Here is a 20,180-nt window from a genome sequence, read left to right as displayed (position 1 = left end):
TCAGAGGAGGAAATGGATGGAAATCAACTTGTAGTAACTTGTTCGATTTCACAGAATAAAAATTCGTTTATACCTACCTACGCCCTTATTGATACCGGAGCATCAGGATATGCTTTCATTGATGAATCCTTTGCACGCCACAACAATCTTACAATGACCCCCCTTAAAATACCTCGCCATGTAGACGTTATAGACGGAAGGCCTATTAAGTCAGGAAAAATTACCCATATTGTCGATGTCTCGCTAGACATTCATGGTCATCGGGAGACGGCGCCATGTTTTGTAACGAAGTTAGGACACTATCCGATTGTGATGGGGACACCTTGGATGCGACGACATGATGTTACGATTCGACCAAAAGAAAATCTACTTGTTTTTGACTCTCGAAGCTGTTGTCAACACTGTTCACTCAGTGGAACTGCAGTTATTGTTCATGGTATCTCGATCCCCTTACCGGAACACCATACAGTCATCGTTTCAGCAACCGAAAAATCCACTATCGATATCGAACAATTAGTACCGAAAGAATTTCACCATCGTCTTCATATGTTCAAAGAATATGATGCTTCAATTCTCCCACCACATCGACCATCCCATGACATCGAGATAGTATTAGAGGAAGGCAAACGACCACCATATGGACCTATATATGGATTATCTCAAATTGAGTTAAAAGCACTACGAGAATATCTTGATGAAAATTTACCCAAAGGATTTATTCGAGCCAGTGAATCACCAGCGGGAGCACCCATACTGTTTGTGAAGAAAAGCGATGGAACCCTTCGACTTTGTGTTGACTATCGAGGCCTAAATGCGATTACAATCAAAAATCGATATCCATTACCATTGTTGAAAGAAACCCTGGCTAAGTTATCAAGAGCACGATACTATACTAAGTTGGATTTACGATGGGGATATAATCAAATCAGGATAGCGGAGGGAGATGAATGGAAAACAGCATTCCGGACTCGATATGGACATTTCGAATATACAGTAATGCCGTTTGGATTAGCTAATGCCCCTGCTACATTTCAGCATTGGATCAATGATATTCTACGTCCCTACCTCGATCAATTCGTAACAGCATACTTAGACGATATCCTTATCTATTCCGAGACCCTATCAGAACATAAAGAACATATTCAAAAGGTTCTAAAGGTACTTGATGAAAATCATGTTCACCTTAAACCTGAAAAATGTGAATTTATGGTTCAGGAAACAAAATATCTTGGTTTAATCCTTACTCCGAATGGGAATAGAATGGATCCAAAGAAAGTTATCGATGTTTTGGAATGGACTACACCGACAAACCTTCGTGATGTTCAAGTATTCCTAGGATTTGCAAATTTCTACCGACGGTTTATTTTGGGATATTCGAAAATTGTTGCCCCGCTTACAGCCTTGACAAAGAAAAACGTTAAATTTGAATGGACGGATGAAAGGGAGGAAGCATTTCAGACTTTGAAAAAGATGTTTACAACGGCACCGATACTAGCTCATTTTAATCCAGATCGAAAAATTGTGATAGAAACTGATGCATCCGACTATGTTTCAGCAGGAATCCTATCTCAACGTGACAACGAAGGAATTCTACATCCAGTTGCTTTCTTTTCCAAGAAACACTCTCCCGCAGAATGCAACTACGAAATCTATGACAAAGAGCTTTTAGCAATTATACGATGTTTTGAAGAATGGCGACATCATCTGGAGGGAGCTCAATTTCCAATTGAAGTTCTTAGCGACCATCGGAATCTTGAGTATTTTATGACAACAAAATTGTTAAATCGTCGACAAGCCCGTTGGTCCGAATTTCTTTCACGCTTCGATTTCGTTATACAATTTCGGCCAGGAAAACAAGGAACAAAACCAGATGCATTGACTAGGAGGTCAGGTGACCTACCTAAAGAGGGGGATGAACGGTTAACGCATCAGAGTCAAGTGATTCTGAAGCGAAAAAATTTGGATACCAAGCTAAGTTTGTTCGCGGGTTCTTTGTCAAATGAATCCGCTGAAGGAGCGTCCACTGTAGAGGAGTTATTTTCAAAAGCTTACCAAGTGGATAGTTTCCCAAACAAGGTTCTCAATATGCTTCGGAATGGCATACGCCACTCAAACAAAATCTCACTTGCCGAATGTATGGAAGATAACAACGGTCGGCTGCTTTATCGAGGCATGCTATATGTACCAGACGATGATGACCTTCGACTAAGGCTTTTAAAAGAATATCATGACAAACCATCTGCAGGACATCCGGGTAGAGCGAAGACTCTGGAGCTCCTAAGTCGAGAATATTACTGGCCACAGATGCGGAAGTTTGTCGATCAGTATATTAGGAATTGCAATGTGTGCACCCGTAGCAAGGCATCACACAATGCACCTTATGGAGTACTTCGCCCCATGCCAATTCCCGATGGACCCTGGACAGATGTCTCGATGGACTTTGTAACTGATCTTCCTGAGAGTGATGGGTATAATGCGATTTTGGTCGTGGTGGATAGACTAACCAAAATGCGGCATCTGATACCAACGACAAAGGAGGCGGACTCACAGGAAGTAGCAAGGCTATATATTGATAACGTCTGGAAGCTACATGGATTACCCGACACTATGGTATCCGATCGAGGAACACAGTTCGTCGCGGAATTCTGGAGGTCCCTTTGTGATCGATTGGAAATCTCGCCAAAGTTCTCTACTGCATTCCACCCCCAAACAGATGGACAGACAGAAAGAATTAATGCCATAATGGAACAATACCTCCGAAGCTATGTTTCCTATCAACAAGATGACTGGGTCCGATGGCTACCGATGGCTGAATTTGCAACCAACAACCACGTTTCCGAAACAACAAAAGTTTCCCCCTTTTATGCTAATTCGGGAAGGAATCCTAGGATAACATTTGGGCCTTTGGAACATGGTCGAACGACGGCGGAGGATCAAGCGAACCGTATTGCAAGGGAAATGAAGGATGTGGTGGACTTCCTAAGAGAAGAAATGTTCCGGGCGCAAAGGATACAAGAAGAATCAGCCAATAGGAATCGAACTCCAGCTCCTCGATATTATTTAGGAGATAAGGTTTTTCTCTCGACCCGTCATATTCTAACAAAGCGACCCTCTAAGAAATTCGATTGGAAACGTATTGGACCTTATAGCGTTAAACGAATCGTTAATCCCTATGCTTACGAGTTGGAACTTCCCCGGTCGATGAAAATTCATCCAGTATTTCATGTTTCGTTATTGTCACCTGAAGCGAATGATCCTTTACCAGGACAACAACGATTACCACCACCTCCGGTTGAAATCGAAGGGGAGGAAGAATGGGAAGTCGAAGATATTTTGGATTCGAGGAAACGAAGAGGAAGATTTGAATATTTGGTACGATATATGGGATATGACGAAGCCTCCTGGCAACCGCTATCGGACCTTGAACATTCACCTGAAATTATTAGACGATTCCATAAGCGTTATCCAGAGAAGCCTAAGCCTACCAGGAGGTAGGCCTTAGAGGGGGGCGTGGTCTGTAATGGCAGCTATGTATTTCGGCTAGGTGATGAACTGGGATGAGGGAAGGAGGTATCGTGCAGTGGAATTAGGATTTGTAATGGGGATTTCTGTTATGTTCTTTGGGTTTCTGTTACGCGAAGGTATTAGTCATTGTTGGATTATGGATGGATATATAAGGGGGCGTTGTCTCGTGCTTTTGTCTGTTTTCCTTCTTCTCTTTCTTCCTTACGCAACCTCTGTATTTATTCCACGAATACTATTCTCTGTCCGCACTACGTCATAGGGCTCCAACCGGTTTATCATACCAGGCAGAGCCACCCCATAGTCCATAGTCAAAGCATACCTTTACATCTACGTTCACGTCTACGTCACTACCTAGGTTGTATTCCTTGGCACCACAGTCTATTGCCTACAGTCCCCGTGATACAAACCATCATCGGCGAAATCAGAGTCTTAACAATATAAATCGTTGATACGCGAGTTACAACTTTATTGGACTATACTTTTGGAAATACTTTATTCTATTGTGACTTCGAACTCTACCTGAACTATTACGTCGAAGACGGTCGAACATCACACGCCAACTCTAGTGAATCTTTGTTGATAACGTAGCTCGCGGGGCCCGTATCGGATCAAGGAGAATCATACTCGACGTTGACTGAAGAGACCTCGGAGACTTCTACCTTTGTAGCTGTTAGCCGAACTCTGAGCTCTGCGTAGTGTACTCTTGTGGTCTGGTACGCATCCCTCACAGTATATTGTTACTCACAAGTTCACTTGGAGTAACGAAGTCACCTCAAAAAAGAAGAACTATCATCATTATCCCTTATTACAATGGCTGGCCAAAGGGATTATTTCGTAGACACCTCGGCCGTAACAGACGAGGCCGCAGAGGACGCTATGGTACTATCTGAGGCTGTTAGCCCCGATCCCCTACTCCAGGGAGGACCCTCTACACACACTAGGTCAACGAGTAAACGCTCTACTCAAGCCCAGTTTACGAGGTCCATGCAGGAGTTTTTGGACACCCATGAGGCACAAATGAGGTATCTTGGTATAGCTGGACAGGCCGTTTGGCAGCAGCTACAAAACCTCCAGGAACAAGTGCAGGGGACTGGGCAGATTCTGGATAAGAAAGCACGGCAAGAAGCCATCGCCCAGAAGCAACATCTCGAATCGCTCTTTGAGCTCGTCGAAAATGTTCGACAAATGCAAGAAACTGCACGAGCCGCCGACCACGAGGTTCTGGACCGTAACCATCGAATAACCCAGGACCAACTGTTGGAGGCGGAACGACAGCTGAGAGTTGTAAGAGAAGAGCGAGAGCAGGAGAAAAGGGAACAGCGGGAACTGTTTGCACAATTCAAGCAGTCCGATGACGTGAGAAACCAACGAATAGCCGAAATGGAGGAACGTCTACGACAACATTTGTCGGTAGCACCCTCCATGGTGAGTATTCCCCTGGACCCTAATGCACCCGAAACGGTTCCTGTTGGCAATGGTAAGAAACCCGAAAATGCTGGTCCAGTAGGAGGAAATGCTGGTCCAGTAGGAGGAAATAGAGGCAGGCAACCACAGGATGCCGGCCCAGTGCATGGCAATAGTGGCAGAGGACCGGTGGGAGCTGCTCCAGTTGGGGGGAATGGTGGGAATCAACCTCCACAAAAACCACCAAGAGGAAACGTTGGGGGAGATCCAGAACCTTCCGACGACGATGACGACGATAACAGTGAATGGTCGCACGGTCGGAAGAATTGGAGAATGAACCGAGGCGGAAACCGGAATTCGGCGCCGCCTGAAGACGACGATATGGTAGATTCGCTCGCTAAAATACCCTTTGAGTTCGATAATGCCAGGAAGCATAACCTGCGGCATTGGCTCATGGAATGCGAGATCTACTTCGAGCAGAAGCCCAAAAAGTTCCGAACGGACAGGAACAAGGTACTGTTCGCTGGAACGTATACGTGTGGGTTGGCAAAGGAATGGTTCATGGAATACATCGAGACCAAGATGCTAGGACCGGCAGCCGCGGACTACGCTACTTGGACTCGGTTCCGTCAGGAGATCAGGAAACGCTTCTTAAGCACTCAGGAGGCTATGGAGAATGCGATGAAGCTGCAGCAGTTTAAGTACTCTGCTAACATCGGGGACTACCTGACGAGAATGGAGATCATGAACCAGCATGCTCAGATGAAAGGAGCATCCTATCGCGCCGCCCTGCTACAAGGGCTACCAAATGAAATCCGGGAGCGCCACTCACGTTTCGATCCAACCGAGGACGACTCCGAGTACATCCAACAGTTGGAACGAGCCGGCAAGGCTCATGAGGCTTATCAGGAGCAGATGAAGATGTTGGGGAAAGCAGAGTCGAGAGGAAGGGAATCGAATAATGGTGGGAACTCGCGGCAGAAGGAGAAGGGGTTTAAGATCAAGGGAAGGGCTCAGACCGAGGAGAAGGAAAAAGGGCAAGATAAGAAGAGCACCAGCAAGAACAAGTCGGGGAACAAGCCAATATACCACGACTACGACGAAGCCACCAAAGGAGTTCCACAGCCGGTCCGAGAACAGCGAAAGACCGATGGAGCCTGTGTGCGATGTGGCCGAAACGGTCATCTTTGGAAATGGTGTCGTTCAGATGCTAATAGTAGTGCATCTATCTCCTCTTTCTCCCGAAAGCGTACCCGCGATGACGATGGCGACCACGATATGGAACCACCGGAACCCCAACCTCAAAGAAAGCGAATGAGGCACCGTGCTAGGAAGCCGGCTGCTACGGCTGCGGCAGAGTACACTAGTGGGCAAGCGTTTGTGCGAGAACGCGGATCGGAATCTGAGATGGATTTCGACGAGGATTTTTAAAAGGGGACTCTGATGAGTCAGGTCAGGAGTATCCCCAGATTGCTATGTTATCACTGACGGAAAACAACAAAAAAAATATGAAAAGAAAAAGGCAGGAAGGGAGAGCGTCCCAACCGAAGAAAAAACAGAAGATTTTGGAGGAACCTATTCATGGTCCTCGACCTATCGTTAATCAGTTCCTTTGTTTTGCGGAAAAATGTTTACCTTGTAAGGTGTTGTTGGATACTGGTGCAACTGGTCCTGTTTTGTCTGCTGTTTTTGTTGATAGTTTTGAGGTCCCGAAGGTGAAACGAGACATCCCGGCCCGGGTATTTGGATTTACGGGAGAAGTTATGAAGGACACGGGACATGCCTTTACACAACCATTAATTATAATGTCAAGGGGGCATCAAACACAGTTATCATTCGAGATCGCCCCTCTCCCACTTGGCATCGATGCAATATTACCAAACTGGTGGTTGAAAGAACACAAGCCGGTTATAGGGACAAATGGGGAAGTTTCCTACGATGGTGAGAACTGCAAGAGTCGATGCTTCACTGACAAGGAACCTCAAATAGAGATGGACGAGCGTGTACTGAACGATTCGGAGGCCCAATTCATCGGTAGCATCTGTCTATTGGAAGATGAATCGGTCAACCTCCGCGAAACTCTTCCCTCTTGGCTCCATGGGTTCCTTAAAGTCTTCTTACCGTCAGAAGCAGACAAGTTACCACCGCATCGATCCTACGACCATGCGATAGATCTCGAACCAGGAAAGCAGCCACCATGGGGACCCGTTTACTCCCTATCCGAAGTCGAACTGAAAGTGCTTCGGGAATACCTGGACAAAATGTTGCGATTGGGAAAGATTAGGCCGAGCAAATCCCCAGCAGGAGCCCCAATCCTATTTGTGAAGAAGAAGGACGGTAGTCTGTGACTTTGCGTCGACTACCGTGGACTTAACCGCGTGTCCATCAAGAACAGGTATCCGTTACCACTTATGGACGAACTACGAGATCGAGTGGCAGGCGCGGTTATCTTCTCGAAGATTGACCTGAAGGAAGGTTACAACCTCATCAGGATCAAAGACGGCGACGAGTGGAAGACAGCATTCCGTACGCGGTACGGGCATTTTGAGTACCTCGTCATGCCTTTTGGGCTGGCAAATGCGCCGGCGACCTTCCAGAATATGATGAATGATGCGCTGAGGGAATTCCTGGATCAAGGTGTAGTAGTATACCTTGATGATATCCTAATATATAGCAAGTCTCGAGAGGAACACAGGGAGCTGGTCGGCAAAGTACTTAGTAGGCTACAAGAATACAACCTAGTTGCCAACCCGAAGAAATCGTTCTTCGAGCTCACCGAAATCGAGTTCCTCGGATACATCCTTGCCCCAGCAGGCGTCACCATGGCACTGGATAAGGTTATGTCTGTTACGAATTGGCAAGCCCCGCGCAGCGTTAAGGAAGTACAAATCTTCATGGGCTTTGCCAACTTCTACAGAAGGTTTATCCACAATTTCTCCGGGGTCTGTAAACCCATTACCGATTGTCTCAGGGGTGATGCTAAGAACTTTGTCTGGTCTATGACGGCCCAAGCAGCCTTCGAAAAACTCAAAACCCTGTTTACGTCTGCGCCGATCTTGGTACACTTCTCTCCAGATCGCCAGACTATCGTGGAAACGGACGCAAGTGATTTTGGTATCGCCGCAATTCTATCCCAGGTTATTGACGGAAAGACTCACCCTGTTGCCTTTTATTCTCGAAAGCTTAACCCAGCGGAACTCAACTACGACGTCTGGGATAAGGAGATGCTAGGAATTGTGTCGGCCTTCAAGCAATGGCGTCACTACCTCGAAGGACCTAGCCGAACGGTTCTCGTCTACACAGATCATAAGAACTTGGAATATTTTTCAACAACCAAGGTTCTTAACCGACGACAGGCAAGGTGGACTGAGTCTTTAGCTGAATTTGATTTCAAGATTATTTACCGCCCGGGAACAAAAATGGGAAGGCAGATGCACTATCGCAACGGCTGGAGTACCGTCCTGAAGGGGGAGGCACGCTTGGGAAACAGTCGATAGACAGGTTCTTTAAGCCCGGACAGTTGGCGGAGGAAGAGTTTGTGGTATCAGCGGTGTCGCTTGCCTCCAAGGGGGTGATTGACTGGTCTAAGAATTTTCTGGATCATGTCAGGCAGGCGGCATCGGGAGATCCGATGTGAGGGATGCGTACCAGACCACAAGAGTACACTACGCAGAGCTCAGAGTTCGGCTAACAGCTACAAAGGTAGAAGTCTCCAAGGTCTCTTCAGTCAACGTCGAGTATGATTCTCCTTGATCCGATACGGGCCCCGCGAGCTACGTTATCAACAAAGATTCACTAGAGTTAGCGTGTGATGTTCGACCGTCTTCGACGTAATAGTTCAGGTAGAGTTCGAAGTCACAATAGAGTAAAGTATTTCAGAAAGTATAAATAAAGTTGTAACTCGCGTATCAACGATTTATATTGTTAAGACTCTGATTTCGCCGATGATGGTTTGGCTAGTCAGTGAATGACACAGTATTTATATCCCTCGCTTATGTCTCGAGGACCCAATCTACTAATAGTACAGAATACACTCGGGGCCTACCCGAGACCCTGAAAAACAACCAAGAACATTTAACTCCTAAATCCGTTACCCAAACTCCTAAACCCGCAGAAACCCCTCATCCTAATTACCCACTCTAATGCACGTTTCCCTGTCGATGTTTCTTCTCCATCGGCCGTCTGGTGGGTAATCGTCAGCGTCGGCTATTCGGAGGTCTCGGACGGCAAGGCTACCTACTCAGGCCTCTTCCCACATCGCTTTCCCACATAGCAGAGTCCTCTCATGCCCATAGGTACCGCCGATAGGTACTCGGTCGGCTGGCAGCTTGCGCCGATTCACTCCGGGTGGTCCGATCTTCGATCCGATTGATTCCAGCTGTCCCTCATATATCCACCGGTACCAAAACACACCCCTCCGGCGGTTTGACGCTCCGGGGGTTATTATTGGGGTCGAAAACGTGTTTTTTAACTAGGAAAACCGCAACTCCGCATTTGGTCGCATATTGATCGCACCGTACCTCGTAGGTGCGAACCGGAGTTGATAGTGGTGTTACTATTAGTATTAAAGGGTATAAGGGTATCTACTAGCCTTTCTCTCACTCCGTAAATACTTGGCATGCCCGTAACAGCTTACCCCCCTTCCAGGGTGTCACGTCTCGGGACATCTTCTGACAGACTATGGTTCCAGTAAACCTGCTCCACATATCACCCGTGGTGTCTGTGGAGGGGAAGGACTTAGCCCCGTGGGGTACCTCTATAGTCTCAGGCGTTGGTCCTTCACGGCCTTGGGGTTCCTTCGATGGAAGTCGCGAACAAGGTCAAGTACCTCCTCGTTCATAGCGTCCATGACTTGGTACGTGCAGTCACTCATCGAATAGCCCCGCCATTTCACCAGATATTCCACTAATCCTCTTCTACTCTTCCGACTTCCCACTATACTTTCCACTTCGTACAAAACCTCTCCTTCCTTATCGACCTCTTCTGGAGTTGGGGGACGTTGTTCACGGCCTGGGATACTGCTCTGTCGGTAACGTTCCAAAAGTTCAATATGGAACACGTTATGGATTTTGATTTGTGGTGGCAGTTCCAATTCACAGGCTCGTTTTCCCGCTAGTCGGATGATCTTGAACGGACCGAGTTTCTTATGATCGAGCTTTTTGGTAGAGCGACGTGTCTTGATATTGGACGCATTGAGCATGACCATGTCGCCTATCTTAAAGTTCGGCGGTTCGTTTCTTCTCCGATCATAGTATTTCCCCATCTTCTCCCTGGTGTCTGTTAAGCGAGCGAGAGCAGAATCATGAACTCCTCGGATGAAGTGAGCGTACAGGTCACTGGTTGGGTTGACCACTTCGGCTTCCGTCGGCCAGTTGGTTCTTGGGTTGTAACCGTAATTGGTATAGAACGGAGATTGACCCGTGGCGGTGGTAACCGAGTTGTTATAAGCATACTCCGCCAACGGGAGTAGCTCTGCCCAATCATCTTGCTCGTAGTTGCAGAACGCTCGCAGGTAGTGTTCGAGGGTTTGGTTGACCCGCTCTGTTTGCCCATCGGTCTGAGGGTGGAAAGCCGTACTCATTCTTATCCTTACATCCAATAATTCCATGAGGGATGCCCAAAAGCTTGAAGTAAACTTGGCGTCCCTGTCGGAAACTATATCAAGAGGCAGCCCATGTAGTCGCCAGATTTGACCGAGGAATATCTTCGCTAAATCCTGCGCGGTCGTTTCTGCTACTAGGGGGATGAAGTGCGACATCTTCGAGAACCTATCGACTACTACCCAGATTTGGTTATATCCCTTTGATTCCGGTAACTGCACGACGAAGTCCATTGATATCGATTGCCAGACAGAATGTGGCGTGGACAGTGGTAGAAGCGCACCGTATTTTTTATGGCGGCTGGGTTTGTTGCGCTGGCACTCGTCACATGACCGAACGTAGTCATCAATCCACTCGTTCATTTTTGGCCAATAGAAGTTACGCGTGATGAGTTCCAGTGTCTTGTCTTGTCCAAAGTGTCCTGCCACTTTCGAGTCGTGTTCTGCCTGTGCGATTCGGATCTTGATACGGTCGTCTGCCGGAATGTAGAGTCGGTTCTTATAGAAGAGTAGCCCGTCTTTCTCGGCAATATCCTTCAATTCCCCCAGCTTCTCCCCTTGCTCAACTCTCTCTCTCATTCCTACCCATATCGGGTCTCCCGATGCCGCCTGCCTGACATGATCCAGAAAATTCTTAGACCAGTCGATCACTCCCTTGGAGGCAAGCGACACCGCTGATACCACAAACTCTTCCTCCGCCAACTGCCCGGGCTTAAAGAACCTGTCTATCGGCTGTTTCCCAAGCGTGCCTCCCCCTTCAGGACGGTACTCCGGCCGTCGCGATAGTGCATCTGCCTTCCCATTTTTGGTTCCTGGGCGGTAAATAATCTTGAAGTCAAATTCCGCCAAAGATTCAGCCCACCTTGCCTGTCGTCGGTTAAGAACCTTAGTTGTAGAGAAGTACTCTAAGTTCTTATGATCCGTATAGACGAGAACCGTTTTGCTAGGTCCTTCGAGGTAGTGACGCCATTGCTTAAAGGCCGACACAATTCCTAGCATCTCCTTATCCCAGACGTCGTAGTTGAGTTCCGCTGGGTTAAGTTTTCGAGAATAAAAGGCAACAGGGTGAGTCTTTCCGTCAATAACCTGGGATAAAATTGCGGCAATAGCAAAATCACTTGCGTCCGTTTCCACGATAGTCTGGCGATCTGGAGAGAAGTGTACCAAGATCGGCGCAGACGTAAATAGGGTTTTGAGTTTTTCGAAGGCTGCTTGGGCCGTCATAGACCAGACAAAGTTCTTAGCATCACCCCTGAGACAATCGGTAATGGGTTTACAGACCCCGGAGAAATTGTGGATAAACCTTCTGTAGAAGTTGGCAAAGCCCATGAAGATCTGTACTTCCTTAACGCTGCGCGGGGCTTGCCAATTCGTAACAGACATGACCTTATCCAGTGCCATGGTGACGCCTGCTGGGGCAAGGATGTATCCGAGGAACTCAATTTCGGTGAGCTCGAAGAACGATTTCTTCGGGTTGGCGACCAGGTTGTATTCTTGCAGTCTGCTAAGTACTTTGGCAACCAGCTCCCTGTGTTCCTCTCGAGACTTGCTATATATTAGGATATCATCAAGGTATACTACTACCCCTTGATCCAAAAATTCCCTCAGCGCATCATTCATCATGTTCTGGAAGGTCGCCGGCGCATTTGCCAGCCCAAAAGGCATGACGAGGTACTCAAAATGCCCGTACCGCGTACGAAAGGCTGTCTTCCACTCGTCGCCGTCTTTGATCCTGATGAGGTTATAACCTTCCTTCAGGTCAATCTTCGAGAAGATAACCGCGCCTGCCACTCGATCTCGCAGCTCGTCCATAAGCGGTAACGGATACCTGTTCTTGATGGACACACGGTTAAGTCCACGGTAGTCAACGCAAAGTCGCAGACTACCGTCCTTCTTCTTCACAAATAGAATTGGGGCTCCTGCTGGGGATTTGCTCGGCCTAATCTTTCCCAATCGCAACATTTTGTCCAGGTACTCCCGAAGCACCTTCAGCTCGACTTCGGATAGGGAGTAAACGGGTCCCCATGGTGGCTGTTTACCTGGCTCAAGATCTATCGCATGGTCGTAGGATCGATGCGGTGGTAGTTTGTCTGCTTCCGATGGTAGAAAGACTTTAAGGAATCCATGGAGCCAAGAGGGAAGAGTCTCGCGGAGGTTGACCGATTCATCTTCCAAAAGGCAAATACTACCGATGAATTGGGCCTCCGGATCGTCCAATACACCCTCGTCCATTTCTATTTGAGGTTCCTTGTCAGTGAAGCATCGATTCTTACAGTTCTCGCCATCGTAGGAGACTTCTCCATTTGCCCCTATAACCGGCTTATGTTCTTTCAACCACCAGTTCGGTAATATTGCATCGATGCCAAGTGGGAGAGGGGCGATTTCGAATGATAACTGTGTTTGATGCCCCCTTGACATTATAATTAATGGTTGTGTAAAGGCGTGTCCCGTGCCCTTCATAATTTCTCCCGTAAATCCAAATACCCGGGCCGGGACGTCTCGTTTCACCTTCGGGACCTCAAAACTATCAACAAAAACAGCAGACAAAACAGGACCAGTTGCACCAGTATCCAACAACACCTTACAAGGTAAACATTTTTTCGCAAAACAAAGGAACTGATTAACGATAGGTCGAGGACCATGAATTGGTTCCTCCAAAATTTTCTGTTTTTTCTCCGGTTGGGACGCTCTCCCTTCCTGCCTTTTTCTTTTCATATTTTTTTTGTTGTTTTCCGTCAGTGATAACATAGCAATCTGGGGATACTCCTGACCTGACTCATCAGAGTCCCCTTTTAAAAATCCTCGTCGAAATCCATCTCAGATTCCGATCCGCGTTCTCGCACAAACGCTTGCCCACTGGTATACTCTGCAGCAGCCGTCGCAGCCGGCTTCTTAGCACGGTGCCTCATTCGCTTTCTCTGAGGTTGGGGTTCCGGTGGTTCCATATCGTGGTCGCCATCGTCATCGCGGGTACGCTTTCGGGAGAAAGAGGAGATAGATGCACTGCTGTTAGCATCTGAACGACACCACTTCCAAAGATGACCCTTTCGGCCACATCGTACACAGGCTCCATCGGTCTTTCGCTGTTCTCGGACCGGCTGTGGAACTCCTTTGGTGGCTTCATCGTAGTCGTGGTATATTGGCTTATTCCCCGACTTGTTCTTGCTGGTGCTCTTCTTATCTTGTCCTTTTTCTTTCTCCTCAGTCTGAGCCCTCCCCTTAATCTTAAACCCCTTCTCCTTTTGCCGCGAGTTCCCACCATTATTCGGCTCCCTTCCTTTTGACTCCGCTTTCCCCAACATCTTCATCTGCTCTTGATAAGCCTCATGAGCCTTGCCGGCTCGTTCCAACTGTTGGATGTACTCGGAGTCGTCCTCGGTTGGATCGAAGCGTGAGTGGCGCTCTCGGATTTCATTTGGTAGCCCTTGGAGCAGGGCGGCGCGATAGGATGCTCCTTTCATCTGAGCATGCTGGTTCATGATCTCCATTCTCGTCAGGTAGTCCCCGATGTTAGCAGAGTACTTAAACTGCTGCATTTTCATCGCGTTTTCCATAGCCTCCTGAGTGCTTAAGAAGCGTTTCCTAATCTCCTGACGGAACCGAGTCCAAGTAGCGTAGTCGGCAGCTGCCGGACCTAGCATCTTGGTCTCGATATACTCCATAAACCATTCCTTTGCCAACCCACACGTATACGTTCCAGCGAACAGCACCTTATTTCTGTCCGTTCGGAACTTCTTGGGCTTCTGCTCGAAGTAGATCTCGCACTCCATGAGCCAATGCCGCAGGTTATGCTTCCTGGCATTATCGAACTCAAAGGGTATTTTGGCGAGCGAATCTACCATATCATCGTTTTCAGGCGGCGCCGAATTCCGGTTTCCGCCTCGGTTCGTTCTCCAATTCTTCCGACCGTGCGACCATTCACTGTTATCGTCGTCATCGTCGTCGGAAGGTTCTGGATCTCCCCCAACGTTTCCTCTTGGTGGGTTCTGGGGAGGTTGATTTCCACCATTCCCGCCGACGGGGGCAGCTCCCACCGGTTTCTTGCCACTATTTCCCTGCACTGGGCCGGCATCCTCTGGTTGCCTGCCTCCGTTTCCTCCTACGGGACCAGCATTTCCTCCTACTGGGCCAGCGTTTTCGGGGTTCTTGCCATTACCAACAGGAACCGTTTGGGGTGCAGTAGGGTCCAGGGGAATGCTTACCATGGAGGGTGCTACCGACATATGTTGTCGTAGGCGTTCCTCCATTTCGGCTATTCGTTGGTTTCTTACATCATCAGACTGCTTGAATTGTGCCAACAGTTCCCGCTGTTCCCTTTTTTCCTGCTCTCGCTCTTCTCTTGCAAGTCTCAGCTGCCGTTCCGCCTCCAACAGTTGGTTCTGGGTAATTCGATGGTTACGGTCCAGGACCTCGTGGTCGGCGGCTCGTGCTGCTTCGTGTTCTTGTTGGACATGGGAGACGAGCTCAAAGAGCGATTCGAGATGTTGCTTCTGGGCGATAGCTTCTTGCCGTACTTTCTTATCCAGAACCTGCCCACTCCCCTGCACTTGTTCCTGGAGGTTTTGTAGCTGCTGCCAAACGGCCTGTCCAGCTGCACCAAGATACCTCATTTGTGCCGCATGGGTATCCAAAAACTCCTGCATGGACCTCGTAAACTGGGCTTGAGCAGAGTTTCTCTTCGTCGACCTAGTGTGTGTAGAGGGTCCTCCCTGGAGTAGGGGATCTGGGCTAGCAGCCCTTGATATTACCATAGAATCTTCTCCTCCGGCCTCCTCAGTTACGGCCGAGGTATCTATGAAGTAATTATCCCCTCGAAATGCCATTGTGGTAAGGGATAATGGTGATAGTTCTTCTTTTTGAGGTGACTTCGTTACTCCAAGTGAACTTGTGAGTAACAATATACTGTGAGGGATGCGTACCAGACCACAAGAGTACACTACGCAGAGCTCAGAGTTCGGCTAACAGCTACAAAGGTAGAAGTCTCCAAGGTCTCTTCAGTCAACGTCGAGTATGATTCTCCTTGATCCGATACGGGCCCCGCGAGCTACGTTATCAACAAAGATTCACTAGAGTTAGCGTGTGATGTTCGACCGTCTTCGACGTAATAGTTCAGGTAGAGTTCGAAGTCACAATAGAGTAAAGTATTTCAGAAAGTATAAATAAAGTTGTAACTCGCGTATCAACGATTTATATTGTTAAGACTCTGATTTCGCCGATGATGGTTTGGCTAGTCAGTGAATGACACAGTATTTATATCCCTCGCTTATGTCTCGAGGACCCAATCTACTAATAGTACAGAATACACTCGGGGCCTACCCGAGACCCTGAAAAACAACCAAGAACATTTAACTCCTAAATCCGTTACCCAAACTCCTAAACCCGCAGAAACCCCTCATCCTAATTACCCACTCTAATGCACGTTTCCCTGTCGATGTTTCTTCTCCATCGGCCGTCTGGTGGGTAATCGTCAGCGTCGGCTATTCGGAGGTCTCGGACGGCAAGGCTACCTACTCAGGCCTCTTCCCACATCGCTTTCCCACATAGCAGAGTCCTCTCATGCCCATAGGTACCGCCGATAGGTACTCGGTCGGCTGGCAGCTTGCGCCGATTCGCTCCGGGTGGTCCGATCTTCGATCCGATTGATTCCAGCTGTCCCTCATATATCCACCGGTACCAAAACACACCCCTCCGGCGGTTTGACGCTCCGGGGGTTATTATTGGGGTCGAAAACGTGTTTTTTAACTAGGAAAACCGCAACTCCGCATTTGGTCGCATATTGATCGCACCGTACCTCGTAGGTGCGAACCGGAGTTGATAGTGGTGTTACTATTAGTATTAAAGGGTATAAGGGTATCTACTAGCCTTTCTCTCACTCCGTAAATACTTGGCATGCCCGTAACATCCGACATGGGTAGGATTGAAAGAGAGAGTTGAGCAAGGGGAGAAGCTGGGGGAATTGAAGGATATCGCTGAGAAAGACGGGCTACTCTTCTATAAGAACCGACTCTACATTCCGGCAGACGACCGTATTAAGATCCGGATAGCACAGGCAGAGCACGATTCAAAAGGCGCAGGACACTTTGGACAAGACAAGACACTGGAACTCATCACGCGTAACTTCTATTGGCCAAAAATGAACGAGTGGATTGATGACTACGTTCGGTCATGTGACGAGTGCCAGCGCAACAAACCCAGCCGCCACAAGAAATACGGTGCGCTTTTACCACTGTCCACGCCACATTCTGTCTGGCAATCGATATCAATGGACTTTGTCGTACAGTTACCGGAATCAAAGGGATACAATCAAATCTGGGTAGTAGTCGATAGGTTCTCGAAGATGTCGCACTTCATTCCCTTAGTAGCAGAAACGACCGCACAGGATTTAGCGAAGATATTCCTCGGTCAAATATGGCGACTCCATGGGCTGCCTCTCGATATAGTTCCCGACAGGGACGCCAAGTATACTTCAAGTTTTTGGGCATCCCTTATGGAATTGTTGGATGTGAGGATAAGAATGAGTACGGCTTTTCACCCTCAGACCGACGGGCAAACAGAGCGAGTCAACCAAACCCTCGAGCACTACTTACGAGCGTTTTGTAACTACGAGCAAGATGATTGGGCAGAGCTACTCCCGTTGGCGGAGTATGCTTACAACAACTCGGTTACCACCGCCACGGACCAATCTCCGTTCTATACCAATTACGGTTACAACCCAAGAACCAACTGGCCGACGGAAGCCGAAGTGGTCAACCCAACCAGTGACCTATACGCTCACTTCATCCGAGGAGTTCACGACTATGCTCTCGCTCGCCTAACAGACACCAGGGAGAAGATGGGGAAATACTATGATCGGAAAAGGGACGAACCGCCTAACTTCAAGGTGGGAGATATGGTTATGCTCAATGCGACCAACATCAAGACTCATCGCTCTACCAAGAAACTCGATCATAAGAAACTCGGCCCGTTCAAAATTGTCCGACTAGCCGGTAAACGAGCGTGCGAACTGGAACTGCCACTGCAAATCAAAATCCATAACGTGTTCCATATCGAACTCTTGGAACGGTATCGACAGAGCAGTATCCCAGGCCGAGAACAACGTCCCCCAACTCCCGAAGAGGTCGATAAGGAAGGAGAGGTGCTGTACGAAGTGGAAAGTATCGTGGGGAGTCGGAAAAGCAGAAGAGGATTAGTGGAATACCTGGTGAAATGGCGGGGCTATTCGATGAGTGACTGTACGTATCAAGTCATGGACGCTATGGATGAGGAAGTACTTGACCTTGTCCGCGACTTCCATCGAAGGAACCCCAAGGCCGTGAAGGACCAACGCCTGAGACTATAGAGGTACCCTACGGGGCTAAGTCCTTCCGCTCCACAGACACCGCGGGTGATATGTGGAGCAGGTTTACTGGAACCATAGTCTGTCAGAAGATGTCCCGAGACGTGACACCCTGGAAGGGGGGTGAGCTGTTACGGGCATGCCAAGTATTTACGGGAGTGAGAGAAAGGCTAGTAGATACCCCAATACCCTCTGTACGCTAATATCAACTCTTGACCACACTCGCGGAGTGTGGTGCGACCAAATTACGACCAAAAACCCAGAGTCATAAAAAACACGTTTTCGACCCCAATAATAACCCCCGGAGCGTCAAACCGCCGGAGGGGAGTGTTTTGGTACCGGTGGATATATGAGGGACAGCTGGAATCAATCGGATTGAAGATCGGACCGCTCGGAGCGAATCGGCGCAAGCTGCCAGCCGACCGAGTACCTATCGGCGGTACCTGTGGGCATGAGAGGACTCTGCTATGTGGGAAAGCGATGTGGGAAGAGGCCTGAGTAGGTAGCCTTGCCGTCCGAGACCTCCGAATAGCCGACGCTGACGATTATCCACCAGACGGCCGATGGGGAAGAAACATCGACAGGGAAACGTGCATTAGAGTGGATAAAAAGATTGAGGGGTTTTAGCGGCGTTAGGAGTTTGGGTTACGGACTTAGGAGTTAAATGTTCTTAGTTGTTTTTCAGGGTCTCGGGTAGGCCCCGAGTGTATTCTGTATTATTAGTAGACTGGGTCCTCGAGACATAAGCGAGGGATATAAATACTGTGTCATTCACTGACTAGCCAAACCATCATCGGCGAAATCAGAGTCTTAACAATATAAATCGTTGATACGCGAGTTACAACTTTATTTTGACTATACTTTTGGAATTACTTTACTCTATTGTGACTTCGAACTCTACCTGAACTATTACGTCGAAGACGGTCGAACATCACACGCCAACTCTAGTGAATCTTTGTTGATAACGTAGCTCGCGGGGCCCGTATCGGATCAAGGAGAATCATACTCGACGTTGACTGAAGAGACCTCGGAGACTTCTACCTTTGTAGCTGTTAGCCGAACTCTGAGCTCTGCGTAGTGTACTCTTGTGGTCTGGTACGCATCCCTCACAGCCGCCTTGGTGATTAGTTCGCTCCGTGCACAGTTAAGTTGGTGTGCGAGCGCGGTTGTTCGAGACCTAGGCATTATTCGTCATGTGTTGGTCATCTTCGGGAACGGGTGTGGCTCCGACCGGGGCGGTGGCTGGTACTTGGATTATTGGAAGTAGCTCTTGGGCGGGTGCGGCAGGTGGGTCTTGGGCAGGTGAGGCGTTTTCCTTTCCTTTGTTGAGGAATCGGCGTTAGACTCTTTCAGGGCATGCCGGCTCGGAGGCCTTATGGATTCCTTTGCAGTTCAGACATCTGATTGGGGTGTGGGTACATCTATATCCTCCCTGGCATTGATTGCATGGGTGGAAACTGGTGAGGTGATCTCCGGCGCAGTGGCCGCATTTCCCATTGTTCTTACATTTCTCCTGGCGGTGGCCGTATTCGAGGCACTTCGCACACTGGGTATCCGGGAAGGTTGGGAGGAAGGCCTCGATATGGCAGCTTCGGTTGAAGAGAGATAGGAATTTAACTCCTAGTGTTTCTATTGTAATTTGTCCTGGCAGCGCGATGACCATTGATGAGTGGGTTTTCTCCATTCGAGTTTCTGCCCTGGATATCCAGCGGGGAACCTGGGCAAGTTGGAAGTTCTCCCCATAATTGCTTCTGATTTCTGATGCTACTAATTGTCCCGCCTCAATGCCCTCCCCGACCGTTGTGGGGATTCCATGGAGGAGAAACTTTGACCATTTAGAGTTTGCGCGGATGACAGCGACCGGTACCTGTAGGGTGAGGAGAGCCTCCTCAATTTCTTTGGCATATTCCATTGCCTTTGTTGCAGGGGTAACGAATTTTGTTTCCAGGATGAAGTTGTCCTTGGGTGTTCTTCTTGCCGAGATGAAATGGCAGGACTCGTCTTGGATTCTTGCATTGACAAGGGTCCTGATCTCGGAGGGGTTAACGTCGGATGGGGCAGTAGTTTCAACAATGATCTCCCTGTTGATTTTGGTGTACTCTGGTTTGAAGAGGGGGTCCGCTTTTGGCTTTGCGGACTTCTTTTTCCTCTCGATGACCTGGAAGTTTCCTTGGGCAGGACCGGGTGCCGAGGCCACGGCGGCCCAGGTGCCTCCCTTCCATCCATGAGGTGGGGCTTGTTGGGGGGGTGCGGGTGGGGGGGCCTGAGGAGCTGCCTGTGGCGCTGCTTGGGGAACTGTTTGTGGGACCGCTGGAG

The 20,180-nt window shown here is 48.6% G+C and overlaps 8 protein-coding genes across 8 annotated transcripts; 5 read left to right on the top strand and 3 right to left on the bottom strand.

Annotated features, from left to right (window-relative positions):
- Positions 1-12: 12 nt before the first annotated feature.
- On the top strand, positions 13-3,495 carry H6S33_006769 (uncharacterized protein; the record flags this gene model as incomplete). Its single annotated transcript, XM_044838116.1, has 1 exon — positions 13-3,495. One exon carries the CDS (start codon positions 13-15, stop codon positions 3,493-3,495), a length of 3,483 nt encoding a protein of 1,160 aa, XP_044689587.1.
- Positions 3,496-4,335: 840 nt separating this feature from the next.
- Positions 4,336-6,360, top strand: H6S33_006768 (uncharacterized protein; the record flags this gene model as incomplete). The annotated part of the gene is made up of 1 exon (XM_044838115.1): positions 4,336-6,360. The coding sequence occupies one exon, from the start codon at positions 4,336-4,338 to the stop codon at positions 6,358-6,360; it is 2,025 nt and encodes a 674-aa protein (XP_044689586.1).
- A 77-nt stretch (positions 6,361-6,437) lies between these two features.
- H6S33_006767 (uncharacterized protein) lies at positions 6,438-7,273 on the top strand (the record flags this gene model as incomplete). The annotated part of the gene is made up of 1 exon (XM_044838114.1): positions 6,438-7,273. A coding segment is annotated over one exon (836 nt), but the record flags the coding sequence as incomplete, so codon positions are not given.
- A 51-nt stretch (positions 7,274-7,324) lies between these two features.
- H6S33_006766 (uncharacterized protein) lies at positions 7,325-8,267 on the top strand (the record flags this gene model as incomplete). The annotated part of the gene is made up of 1 exon (XM_044838113.1): positions 7,325-8,267. A coding segment is annotated over one exon (943 nt), but the record flags the coding sequence as incomplete, so codon positions are not given.
- A 1,418-nt stretch (positions 8,268-9,685) lies between these two features.
- H6S33_006765 (uncharacterized protein) lies at positions 9,686-13,243 on the bottom strand (the record flags this gene model as incomplete). Its single annotated transcript, XM_044838112.1, has 1 exon — positions 9,686-13,243. The coding sequence occupies one exon, from the start codon at positions 13,241-13,243 to the stop codon at positions 9,686-9,688; it is 3,558 nt and encodes a 1,185-aa protein (XP_044689583.1).
- A 77-nt stretch (positions 13,244-13,320) lies between these two features.
- H6S33_006764 (uncharacterized protein) lies at positions 13,321-15,351 on the bottom strand (the record flags this gene model as incomplete). The annotated part of the gene is made up of 1 exon (XM_044838111.1): positions 13,321-15,351. The coding sequence occupies one exon, from the start codon at positions 15,349-15,351 to the stop codon at positions 13,321-13,323; it is 2,031 nt and encodes a 676-aa protein (XP_044689582.1).
- Positions 15,352-16,443: 1,092 nt separating this feature from the next.
- Positions 16,444-17,867, top strand: H6S33_006763 (uncharacterized protein; the record flags this gene model as incomplete). Its single annotated transcript, XM_044838110.1, has 1 exon — positions 16,444-17,867. A coding segment is annotated over one exon (1,424 nt), but the record flags the coding sequence as incomplete, so codon positions are not given.
- Positions 17,868-19,203: 1,336 nt separating this feature from the next.
- H6S33_006762 (uncharacterized protein) lies at positions 19,204-20,147 on the bottom strand (the record flags this gene model as incomplete). The annotated part of the gene is made up of 1 exon (XM_044838109.1): positions 19,204-20,147. A coding segment is annotated over one exon (944 nt), but the record flags the coding sequence as incomplete, so codon positions are not given.
- Between the last annotated feature and the right edge of the window lie 33 nt (positions 20,148-20,180).

Source organism: Morchella sextelata, assembly GCF_020137385.1.
Source record: "Morchella sextelata strain SCLS chromosome Unknown scls_21, whole genome shotgun sequence".
Taxonomy (NCBI): Eukaryota; Fungi; Ascomycota; class Pezizomycetes; order Pezizales; family Morchellaceae; genus Morchella; species Morchella sextelata.
Note: the sequence above shows the minus strand (reverse complement) of the source record. Positions and strands in the feature narration are given on the sequence as shown.